Here is a 13,202-nt window from a genome sequence, read left to right as displayed (position 1 = left end):
ACACACCATCTTGACGTGGAATTACATTATTGTTCCTTCACTGTTGCTAGGTCAAAAACCCAGAATGCCCTGACAGTGTTATTGCTGCATCTCCACCACATGAACTGTAGTTCAAAAAGTTGGTTAATTATCACCTCAACGACAATTACTAACAGGCAACAACACTGCCTACCCCATGACATCCACATCCCCTGAACAAATAAAAGTCTCCACTGAACTTTTTCTGCCTGAACTCAGTCGAATCAGTGACTTGTTTGATTCCCATAACTTTGATATTCTTTTTCCGAACATCTTTAATTCCCATTGAAACAAGTTCATGGACTTTGGCTTAACTGCTGTTTGTGACAGAAGTCTAGAGTTATGTAAAGGATTTTATCACATCGCCCTGACTATTTTTTGTAATTATTTATAACTTACGCTTCTTGTTAATGGCTCACTGACCACTGCAATGCTGGTTATGAATGGTCACTACTTATCCTATCACAATTTATTGCTGTTTTCATGTTTTCCTCCCCCCTTCATAGAAAATAGCAGCAAAAGTAGACCATTTGGCCCTTTGAGCCTGATCCACTACTCATTATGATCATTGTTGATGAAATGGGATCTGCCCCTTTGATACCTCACATAACAAGTGTCAACAGTTAGTATCAACAGATTATTGAGGCTTGAAAGCACTTGCCAAAATATGGCAGGTAAATAATCTGGCTGCAGGCATAGTTTCTGTAAGGAAGAAGCAATCAATTGTAACACCATAAATGCCAAATTGGCAACTCAGAGGCCAGGTACTGAAAAACTGGGAAGTTTTGATCTACGTCGTTGGACAATCATTGGATATACATTTAACCAACAAATCATATGATAAGATTTCTGCTTGACAGTATTTCCTGTGAGGTGATGTATTAGATTACTTTTAGAAAAAGCAGCACACAACTTAATGAAAGCTCAAATCCTTTTTGTCTTTAATCAAATGCTAAAAGACACACTGCCATTTTCTGACTTTGGTTTCAATATGTATACCTTTATTTCTTATTATTCTGTAATATTTTGTAACGACCCTCAGTATCAGGATGTGCTCAAAACCTTTTATAAATAGATGTATCAACTAGTGAAACACAGCTAAAGCTAAAACCCTACAATCACTGAATATGCTCCAGTTATACATTCTCTTAGCTGTCGCAAAGAATTTGCCTTCCTTCAATGAGGCACGGTTCATAGTATCATTTGGTGTTGCCACTGTGTTTAACCAACAATGTCAACCTGCTGCAGAGCAACTGTAGCCTTGTCATCCTAAAGATGCAGCTGAATTGATTCTTGATTTTGTAGATCTTTGTTGATTTCTTACACAGATGGTTTAATGGCCTGGAACAGTAGTCACAGAAGGACCTCTCAAACTCATTTATACTGGTGTGTTTAGAAGCCTTTGCAGTAACTTTGGCTACAACTCTTTGTACCATTTGGTTTTTCAGCCTCTGTTGAGTTTTTGATTTCAGTTGCTACACAAATGCCAGGCAATGAACATCTCCAGTAGGAGACAAGTCACCACCCCATGACATTCAATGCCATTCCCATCACTAACACTTACAACATCCTGAGAGGTGGTTTAACCATTGACCAGAAACTCAACTGGATTCACTATAGAATTGCAGTTGCTATAGTTGCAGGCCAGCGGCTAGGAATGCTGCATTGAGTAACTCAACTCAAAGCCCCAAGTTAGCAGTGTGATGGAATACTTCTCATTTGCCTGGATGGGTGCAGCTCCAATAACACTTCAGAAGCTCAATACCGTTCAGGATAAAGCAGCACACTTGATTTGGAACATCCACAAACATCCACTCACTCTGCCACCACCAATGTTCAGTAGCAGCAGTGTGTACCATCTACAAAGTACGCTGCAGAATTCAAAGATTCTGAAACAGCACCTTCCAAACCCCTGACTGCTTCCATCTTGAAGGACAAAGCAGCAGATACATGGGAGCACCATTACCTGCAAATTCACCTCCAAACAATTCACCATCCTGATTTGGAAACATATCAATATTCTTTCACTGTCACTGGATCAAAATCCTGAAATTCTCTCCTGAATCATTGTGGATCTACATGCAGCACATGAAATGCAGAAGTTCAAGGCGGCAGCTTATCACCACCTTCTCAAGGGTAATCAGGAATGGATAATAAATGCTGGCCCACTTGGCAAGCATACATCCTATGACTGAATAATAAAATGTTAGAACATCTTATATAATTTTGAGCACCTGGTTAGGCAAGTTAAAAATATTGTGCAGAGAATACAGAAAATATTTATGGTATAAAAGATTGTGGGTTTTAGATATAGTTAGAGGCAAAACAAGTTTAGGATTTTTCCCACTGGCATACTGACATTATGATATCATATAATATGAAGTCACCAAGTTTGAAGAGCTGTAAGTTGGACTATTCCATTGGTTAGTGAGTCAGTAACTTCATAGCATGAATTTAAGATTAACCTAAGAACAAACAAATTAGATGGATTTATTTTATTTGTTTGTCAGGGCTTGGATATCTCATTTGAAATTTAAACAGACCAGAGCATTGGCCTTGCAGCTAAAGGGAAGAGACCGGATATTCGGTAATTAGTTAACACTTACTGACCCTTTCAAAGTCTCTTCACCATGCACAGTATTTAAATCAGGAGTGTAGTGGAATAGTCATTTACCTGCAGGGCTCAACGCCATCGACGATAAAACTCTTACTTCAGCAATGTCCCAGTCACCAAATTCAACATCAACCACTGGTGCACTGTTGTTGCAGTTAAGTATTCAGTCGGCACTATAGCAACTGTTAGTTTGCTGAAAATGAGTCAGGGAAGCTGCATTTAAAAAACTCAGCGTCAAGATAAATGTTCATGTCAGACTTTCAGTTCAACATCATTGCATTCAGCCATCTATTCTTGTTTATTTTCATATTTCTGCCATTGTCTATTTTCTTGATATAGAGTCTTGCAAAACAAAATAATATGAGAACAGAAGCTCAAAAAAAGTGTTCTATAAATTTATCAGCGAAAAGAGAACTCTTAAATATAAGACAGGAGCATAAGAAATAGGAACTGGAATAGTCAAAATGGCCCTTCAAGACTGCTCCATCATGGATGATGTTACAAATCCATTTTCTCCACAAATCCCTTTATTTCCCAAGTTCAAAAGCCTATCTATCCCAGCATTTTTCTCCAATTCCTAAGGGGGTAAATTGTAAAGATGAAATTGAGATTGGTAACTAGACTTCTGAGTAGAAGGAGATAGTGAATTGGTTAAAAGATTATATTATCAAAAACATAAGGCACGTATCAGAGAATTCTGTTAATCAGAAAAAGGTGCAGAGAGCTGATAGACACAGCAAATAACCCCAGACATGGGCAAAGAAATAATGGAGGCAACAATTAGTACCTTTTAAAGATCACAAAATGTTTCTTGTCACATGTTAACAAGCATTTATTTGGCTGGACTACTTCCATCAAGTGTTGTGAAAATGGGTTATTGTTATTATCAATCTCCAGTTTTCCAGTGATCATCTCCTCTCCAGAAGACCATGGAAATATAACTTCTCTAGTCTCCGATATCTTTCCACCTATTTTGCTAATGAAGAAAAAGCTAAAAGTATTCAACAAATTTGAGATGTTCCCACCCAAACCACTCCTTATACTGGAATGGTAAAGATGCAATTGATGAAATCTCAAATTAGAACTACCAAAATCATGTTGCTTGTATAAAGCTTTGGTGGGGTTGAACAATACTGCTGTTCTGAGCACTGACTCAAGAAAATCTGACTTTCTAGGAAAAGGCTCCAGTTATTTCAGCCATGCACATTATAGAACATCACAACTGTATTCTGCAAAATACAGTATGCCATCTGATGGCTGAGGTTACATCAAGCAACTTCTCAACTTGTCTCAGTATAAAAGGATTCAAACTCCTTAGGCTCTCCAAGGTTTGTTTTTACTATTTTAGTCAAGCTTCAACAATCATGTTAGACAACTTGGTGACCGGGGAAAAACCGAGTAAAATGCAGAATAAACATAAATGTTGTGAGAGGTGAAGGATCATACCCAGCAATAACATTCAGTCAGCTGCCATTATATCCATCTTTTTATTTAGCTATCCATGGCAGGTAATCACAAGGTAGACATCTACCTGCTAAATTTCACTGATGCTTTTTCACTCTTCTTTCCAGTGTTGACTATTGATGGGTATAGGATCTATGACAACCATGTATCCTGCAGTAATTTACCCAAATGATCATGTGTCAGTCTGGATAGTGTATGTTAGCAGGCTATTTGAAGGGTATGCAAACTTCTGCATTTTTCAACAGAGGATACGGCATGACAACAGGAGTAAAATTGCCGTGGATGTCCCTTTTCACATCACTGTTGATACTGTCATTTTCTAACCTGTCAGAAATCAGTTAACATAAAATAGACCAAGATTTTAAATTGGAACCCTTGTAGTTCAGATGCAATTAACATTAAGACTGCACAATCATATCAGGACTCTGTTTAGGAGCAATAAGGATTCCATTCTTTCTTTAAACAATGTATTTTTTATTAAAGGTTGGTTCAGTTTTACAAAACACCTCCATTGCACTCTAAATCATGGACTCAGGCAACAGACCTGCTCAGCCCATTAACAAACTATTGTTGCATCAGTGTTGGAATGCTGTGCAGAGTTCACACAAGACCACTGTATTAGAGCAGAAAGCTTCTGATATAAACAGAAGTTATTCTGATGGGGAGAAACCTGGTTTAAGTACAGCTTCCCAAAACTGATTCAATCATCTGTATTCATGACAACAGTAATTTCAGCATAAAAGCAAGGTTTATAAAATTCCATTGATTCTCACTAAATTGACTGTTGTTATAATTTGTTCAGATAATTTTTCAACTTTCTCCTTCCACTGGAAAAAAAACTCAAGATTTCAAATTTGGAGTCTTAATAGAAGAGTGCAGAACATCAATTGTTGTTTTAAAATGTATGCCATTTTGTAAAAATAATCAATGTGTCAGGTTTCTACCTAGGCATTGGTCTAGTGTCTGCCAATATGTGGAGTTGCGGGGGAGGGGGGGGGGCAGCACACAGGAGGGAGTCTCAAGACGACACGTTAATTAAACTGTTTGGAAAGACTAGATAGTATTATGTTAAGAAGTCATGAACCTGTAATGTTAATTCTGCTTCTCTCCACATATGCTGTAGATTTGCCAAGCTTTTCCAGCAATTACTATATTTCAGATTTTTAGAATATATGGAGAGCCTTGTTCTTGTTTCAGCATTGAAGATATTGCTGTTCACCAAACTTGTCAATTTGGTGCTGGATTTAAAGGAGGCAGCTCAGAAATCATAAAAAGAGTCAGAGATCTACAGTTAACTGCGGCAGTAGCATAGTTCAAAAAAAGTCCAGTAAAAGGCTTCTCACCACTGCACGAAAAATGTTTGTATCTTTACATTTCTGTAGGTGGCAGCAGCAGACTGTGAATCAAGCCTCATGACCTGGCTTTGTTGGAAACCTGTTCTGGCTCAGTTCACTGCAATCCCAGATTCCCTCCTTCCAGATTAATTCTACAATTCATGCTTACAGGAACATTCTACAGGGGAAACAAAAGTGATTTGGCCATAGCAGGTGCAGAATTTCCACTCAAATAGCCAGCTGCAGCTCTGAGCAGGGAAAAAAAAATCATTTAATATAGTGACAGGACAAAAATGTCCGAGGGCGTGAGAAAATTGAATGCAAAACAAATTTCCTCAGTTCAACTGAAGAGTTAACAACTTGTTGCTGCCAGGGACCACCCTAATGTTTGACAAACCAGAAGTAAATACAATCAGTAAGAAGAAACCTTTTGAAGTTACATTCCCATTTCCCCTAAATTTTATCATTTCTAATACTTCATAAACTTGTCTGAAGCACAAAATAGATTACAGGAGCTTAAAAAAAACCCAGTACACTGAACATTCTAAATTTGTCATTTAATCAGGCCTTGAGCATAATAAAATAGGTTGACTCTCTAATGCAGTAATGCCTACTCCATCAGAGCTGCAAGACCAGGTTTGCCTTTTTAGGTGCATGTTAAAGATTCCACAGCACAATCCCAAGAGGACATTTCTCAGTGTTCAGACCAACATTCATCCCTCAATAACCACCAAAAAGTAACTGGTGATTTTTTTCAACTACAAAATTATGGGATGTTGTTGTGTGAAAATTATCATTGCTTACATAACTGAATTTCCGAAGTTTTTTTTTACAGATATGAAGTGTTGCAGAAATTGAGCAATTTAAGTGCAAATTTATTCCTTCCTAAATTTTTTTTGGAATACCAAACCTTACATTTTGAAATTAATGTGGTGGGAGATTCACCCTGCGTGTCACCCAATCACTGACCTAACCTCAAGACTTAATATGAAATATCTTCCCAAAAATCTGGTGACTGTGAAAGCCCTTAATGAAATGGGTTTAACTATTCCAAGTCAGAACTATTCAACAAAAAAACAAACAGTCAACAATACCACAGAATCCAGATCCTGAATTTACTCGTGAAAATTGAACTTTCTTTTGATCATGGGAAAACATAGAGGTGCCTGGGCTGACATGACCTGTTGGCTAGATGGTCAGAATGGAAACTGGTCCACTCTTCCATCTTTAAATGTAAGACAAAGGGGAAATAGAGAAGTAAAAACTGCAATAAAATAAATCCACACCCTGTGAAAATATACTCCAATTGAAACTGGCAGAGGAAAAGGAAATAAACTGGCTGTTAATTTCTCTTAAATACATCAATAAACAGAACATTTGATGGTATTTTAAATATGCAATGAATAAGGAGTTTACAGGCTTTGTGTGTCATACTTCCCCCACCTTTGTGTGTGAAACTGTACAACAGTGTATTGACATCAAGTTTTGCAAAAGCTGAATGTGAAATCATCAGATTGGATGCTAGCAGCTAAGGAGAAAACTTAGCCAAAAATGTGGGCATTGTGTTAAATATAATTGGTTCATTGGTCATGCATTTTTACCATTTTGAAATCAGGCCATCCAGATGTTTTTGGACATACATAGCCATTTCTCTATATATCTGTAACAAGCATACCAATAGAAGACTGTACAATCAGATGTCTGCCATAGAGAAACATATTATATTTGAAACTCTGCAGCAGGCTACATTTGTCAAATGGCTGTGTTTAACCAAACACATTTCCCATAAAAACACACTTCATCTATTGATCAAGAACTTAGGCACACATTGGCAGAGCAAAAGTTTAAGGACTTTCAAGTGTACAAGGGGATACCTATTGGTACATAATCAACTTAAATCACACAACTCTCAAAAATGGATTACTGGTGAGCTTCCCATTATTTTGTACAGAACTACTCTGTCCATTTGAGTTTTCTGACCATCAGTGGGAACAATCCAAAGTCCCATAAATATTCACCCCATTAAGCCAGTTGGTGAGATTAGCTGTCAATCAACAATGTCCTTGAGTACTATGGTTTGAGTGTGTTTTAGATATCAAATTGCTGAGTCAGGTACAGAAGGTTGACAGTTCCTAAAGATCCACCACCAGACTGATCATCTTTCAGCAATGTCAACTGCAAAGACACCATATGGTTACCTTCTCCTTCAGGAGGCTAGACAGAAAACTGACACGTGACTGCAATAATCCAGGCAGGATAGAATCAGTGGAAGGATAAGCTAGAACCAGATTTGAATAGCCAAATTTTGGGGATGAAAACATTGCATAGAATTTAACATCACTGTGATTTTGTGAATCAATAGTATGATTAAGTAATTAGGAAAGAGGCTGACATAAATATCACCACAGCTGTGGTTTTACTTGGAGAAATATCACAAATACAAAATACATCTGCACCACAAACCTCATCAAATCAGGGCATGAATTCAATGAATGGTGGTGGGAAAAGGATACACCAGATAAGTACCTACATACCCAACAGTCTTGTCATATACCTGGAGCACATCTAAAAGTGAAACGTTTTTCACCGGTTACATTTACTTGATTCGAAATTTGAGCAGCATTTTAGTTCATCCTTATATTAACTAAAACCTGGAGAAAATAGATCAAAGCAGCAGGTCTGGCAAAGGGACCATATCTGTGCAACTTAAAGCCCTGTTACTGCCTTCAACACATTTGTAAGCCCTGGGTAGCAGTGCACCACTGCATACACTCAACTGAATCTGACAGAATCTAACCTCACAGCATTCATTCAGGACCCCATGACAAATTCACATTGCTCCAGCGCGACTTCCTTATGTGCTCAGGGACTGCATGATTCTCTGGTTCGAGGCACAACTGTCAACAATTTAACCCACCAAACTGCATTTTTATGGATCTGGCATCTGTACAGAAACCAAAACAGCATAAAAATCGGCCAGGTTGTGTCACATTACATAACATGTTACACATATTAAACAACACACTTTGTTACTGAAGTCCAAACCACTGCATTTACAAAGACATCTGATGGAGTAGGTTTAAATACTTTTTGTTGTATCTGTTCACTGCCATGTATATTCATCCCTTATAGATGTGCACAGGGCCAGAGAAGTAGTTCTTCTACTTTCCAGTGTTTAGGTAAATTTTATCTGGCCACATATCACATATCAGTACATATCACATACATATCAGTAAATAAAAAACACAACCATCCAACAAAATTCAGGATAACTTCCCAAGTTCCAATTTGATAGTTACAACTTGGTGACTGTGGTTGTTCAATGCAAGGATAGCTATTATCTGGGGCCAGTATCTACTGCCATGTGTTTTGAAAGGTGCAATTTTTTCTTTCTACTGCACTTGGGCTATATCTCTGAAAATTCTCCATTCTTTGTGATCATCAGTTTGTTAGATGTGAACAATTAAGCAAGTTATGGTACAAAGCAGCATATTACACTATAAGTTGTTCCATTTTCCAGGGCACTGACACTCATAATACGTGGAATCTGCTCACACTTGCCGTTGTTACACCTTCAGCATTAAACACAGCTCCTGTTCCGTGTGGCAATGGGGCTTAAACCTCAGCCTGTCTGATGTTGTATATAGCCAGAGCTGGGGTTCAATGCTGTTAGCTCTTTTCTTACTGTAAATTGAGAAAGAGGGCAAGCAAATATTAGGAGTTAAGACTGTCCTGGCAGCCAAAAAATAATTGAAAAGATGAATTTAGATGTAGATTAACACTGTTCTGCGGTTGTTTCCCTTCATCAGTCTCTCCACTGCAGTCACCCAGGGAACTGATACTGGGACCTGAGGGTGCAGCAAACTGCAGAGCTCATCACCTCCCCTTGGCATAACAGAGATTAGTAAATGCAAAGGCATCACTGGAGGGAGGTGGTGCTCACACAAAGTAACAGCAAATTATTGTGTCTTCTGCAAGACTGAAAAATATAGCACAAAACCAATGGACAATCAAGTTAAATAATTCAGGAAAATTTCCCAATTGCAAGACAGCAGCTTGGTAGCCATTTTCCTCAGCAACTTCATTCTGATCTTAGCCTTGAAATCAAGATTAGACAACTACAACAGATAAGCTCCAAGTCAAATGATAAATTTGTCATTGCAAGAAATGCTAAGAAAATGTATTTAATTAAAACAGGATAAAGTTTATGGTTAATTGGACACCTCTACACAATTGACAAACAAGAGCATCAATTAAATGGGCTTAACTGACTGGAACAGGCAGAAAAATATCAACTTTATAAAGCAAAAATACCAGAAAACCTTCAAATGTCTCCTAACAAGTTCCCTTCGTCATCAAAAATAGATAACTGAAGGCAGTGGGATGTGTGATGTTCTCAATTAAATTAAGGTAGTTGTATCCACTAGCTCCTTGATATATCCATTAAAATATAAATTAAGGCCAGCTGCCAATTGTGTCTGGACTAAAATGAGAGTCAGATTTCCAATTCAGACAACAGACAGAATTTAATCGAGCACAAGGTTTCTGAAATACAATCCAACTGATTACTACCAGAGTCAGCCTGCATGCATCAACAAACAGACTCTCTTCATTTGAATCGACTCAATTTGGCTTACCACCTGGGCAACAAAAGACTTGAGGCAGTTATGGGGTTATATCTCAAACATCTCTACATTCCTTTGTTACTTGCCCAACCTAACAATATGACAAGTACACTGATTATTTAGATCCTCCTTCCACAACGGGATCCATGTAGTGAGTGCTCCCTCCCGCAGATAAGCAGTAGACTGAAGACGGAGTGCCCCATTCCACAGCAGGACAGGCATATCCCAGCAGTGAGTGCCCCGATCCACAATGGGACAGGTACTGTGACAAGTACCAATTCTTTCCACGCCTATACTTCTTTTTTTCAATACATTAGCTGCTACGTTTCTCTTTAAAAATAAATTAGTTTATAAACTGCAGGAAAGAAAGAGGTTAAACTCTGTACGGCACCTTTCATTGACCAGAACATATGCTTTAACTCAGCTGGCTTTGGAGTCAGCATGTGCAATTTTTGGAGTGTTTGGTTTATGTCAGTTAGCTGATCTCAAAGAATTGTCCACTGAGCAGATTGAAGGTTGCGACCAAAATACTGAATCGCAAAAATACCCCATTTCAACAAAGGGGGCATCAGCTCCTATAGATAAGCTGCAACTTCAAACAAGGCATTGCAGACTCCTGCAAACCCATTGTGCCATTATCAATGCACTTGCGTTTGTTTATAGTAAGATCTCACCTAGCTAAAGCACATTTGCTAACCTGTAGAATACCACATACGAGTTACTGCAATGGTGGAAATATTCAGATGCTATTTCCTTTCCGGTCAGTATTGAAGGCAGCAGAAGCTTTTCAGAACATAGCGAGAATCAAATTAAGACAAATCAGTCCAAATGTAACAAACTCACTGGAATGGAATAAAATTTGTGTTTGTAACAAGCAAATTTTAAGCCATTTCCAGAGCAGTTTTACAGATGAATTTTTTTTTTGAATTCACAGCTTATGGGTGTGCATCAGGTAATGTGAAATACCTTGAGGTGGTGCATTATCTCTTAGCTCGCACAAAATACAATGCATTGGTTTTTGGATAGTACTTCACATTCTGTTTCTTGTCCATCAGCCCCCCAAAAATGATCAGCTCTCCCCGACCTTGCACCACTGTGTGGAGGCTGGTTTCTGGCGGGCCTACAACTGAGCCACTGTTGAACATTTTCCAACTGACTTTTCCCTTCTCCTTTGCATCTTTTATATCCAACACATACATTTGCATTGGCTTGCAGTTCATGCTCTGGTACAAGGGCTTTCCTACATTGAGAGACTGAGGTGGGTGGTGGCCTAACCGGCGTGCAATAGGTGGCAGTGTATGTCCATCTGCCGGAGCAGGTGCAGAACGAAGTGATACATCAGTACTGTTTGAACTTTGACCATGGTTTCCTGGCATTACAGATAAAGGAGCTGAACTTCCGCTAGCTGAAACAACAGATGATGAACTTTGTGGTAAGAAATCCTTCACAGCTTCCAGCCCTCTTCGGAGTGCTCCTGGCGATACTGGGCCTGGAGGAGCGTTTGCCACATGAGGTGGTGTGTGAATTCCATTTGTCTGATCTGGAGCATTCCCAAGATTAATCTCAGTTCCAGGACTTGTCCTATTCCCATCTTCTTCAAGGCTGTTACTGGAAGAGGCTTTTGAGTCCCAACTTACAGAGTCCTGGGACCTATGTGGATCTAATCCTGAATCTACCTTCTGTTCCGCTGGTGTGCTTTGCCTAGTGACATGTGGAAGTCCTCGAAGATCATAACCCTCCACCACAGCTGATGTGACAGGGGATCCTGGCTGCACTGGACTGTCCAAAGAGCCAGCTAAGGATCCTGGGGATAATGTTCCACCATTTAAAACTGGTGACCTTTCTCCTTTGGCTGGAGAGAGGCTGCCTTCCCGAGAACTAGCTGTTGTCGGCCTATGCGTCCTTGGGCGCAATGTACCCCAGCGTCCGTTTACACACGGAACTTCATCAGTACTCCGTACTGGGGACTGTGATCGATGTTCTCTCATTTCTGCACCAAGCGCTGGTGGTGTGGCACTGATAGGAGAAGGGCGCGAATGTAAGCTGGGACTAAGAGGGGCTCGACCACTGGGTGCTTGGCTGAACACTACCACACACTGTCCAACCTAGAAGTTAAATCAGAAAGCTTAGTTAATGGCAATCACTAGCAATATTTTAATCCTACCTGTTAGACAACATTTTTTTTAACATGAATATAACAACCTGCTTTGCCTTACTCAAATAAAGGATGGTACAAGACTAATGAGCTGGAGTAAGGCCATTTCTTCTGAGAATCGGTTAAATTTTCTGAAAATGATTTGAATCTCTTTCTTGTATGAACATCTTACTGTCCTGAGCAGCTTGGTGTTGGGTGGTAGTGTATTCAATTAAATCCATTTCCACTGTGCTGAGTGAAAGTATATTTAATTCAATCCTTAAGTTACTTTAATCAGTGTAATCTGCTCAAAGGCGTCCACATTAACTGCAATGGATGTAATTTAATACTAATTGTGAGCAATTATTTTAGTTTAGTTCAGTGTCCCTTAGTTCAGAATCGTGTCTCCATTTAGCACACAGAAAAACTTCCAATGCTGCCAAGTGGTACTTCGGGACTTAATGATTTAAGAATTTCATTCATTAAAAGCTGCTTCCAGTGCACTACTAGTGCAGCAACAGCAAAGAATGGAGGTTGCTCTTTAACATCAAACTCATGGACCAAATTATGAATTATAAAAAGAAACAAAATGTGAGAGAAACCAAATTACTCTGAGGAACTCAAGAAATAATCCAAGTGTAGTTTTACTAGTACCCCAGGTACATCCAATTAACCAACCTGTAAAGTGTACCGACTGTCCTCACTCTGGAGCTTACAGAATGACTGTAATTCATGGAAAGAAAATATGTCCAATTGTTGGGTGCATTAATGTCTATATAGAGATTGAGCCTAATCAGATGCGGAAGGTTTTGCTGTGATTGGATTTTCATTAAGGGATAGGTCAATCTCTGATCTCTTAAAAAGAACGATGATAGATGGGTAAAATAAAAGCAAAATACTGCTGATTCTGGAGATCTGAAATAAAAAAAAGCTGGAGAAACGCAGTAGGTGTTTGAAAAGCTCAGCATTTGTGAATTTAGGTGCAACATGACTCTTCAGAAGACTTTTGTCTA

General features: G+C 38.9%; 1 protein-coding gene across 3 annotated transcripts in view; it reads right to left on the bottom strand.

Moving 5' to 3' along the window:
- Positions 1-4,573: 4,573 nt before the first annotated feature.
- fbxo42 (F-box protein 42) overlaps positions 4,574-13,202 on the bottom strand; it is a 43,898-nt gene continuing 35,269 nt past the window's right edge. For all 3 annotated transcript variants that reach the window (XM_048561279.2, XM_048561280.2, XM_048561281.2), the window contains exon 10: positions 4,574-12,160. In XM_048561279.2, the coding sequence (XP_048417236.1) occupies positions 11,036-12,160 (1,125 nt within the window). In that variant the 3' untranslated portion in view covers positions 4,574-11,035. The remainder of the gene's footprint in view (positions 12,161-13,202) is intronic.

The sequence above is a fragment of the Stegostoma tigrinum genome, chromosome 28 (genome assembly GCF_030684315.1).
Source record: "Stegostoma tigrinum isolate sSteTig4 chromosome 28, sSteTig4.hap1, whole genome shotgun sequence".
In the NCBI taxonomy this organism is placed as follows: Eukaryota; Metazoa; Chordata; class Chondrichthyes; order Orectolobiformes; family Stegostomatidae; genus Stegostoma; species Stegostoma tigrinum.
Note: the sequence above shows the minus strand (reverse complement) of the source record. Positions and strands in the feature narration are given on the sequence as shown.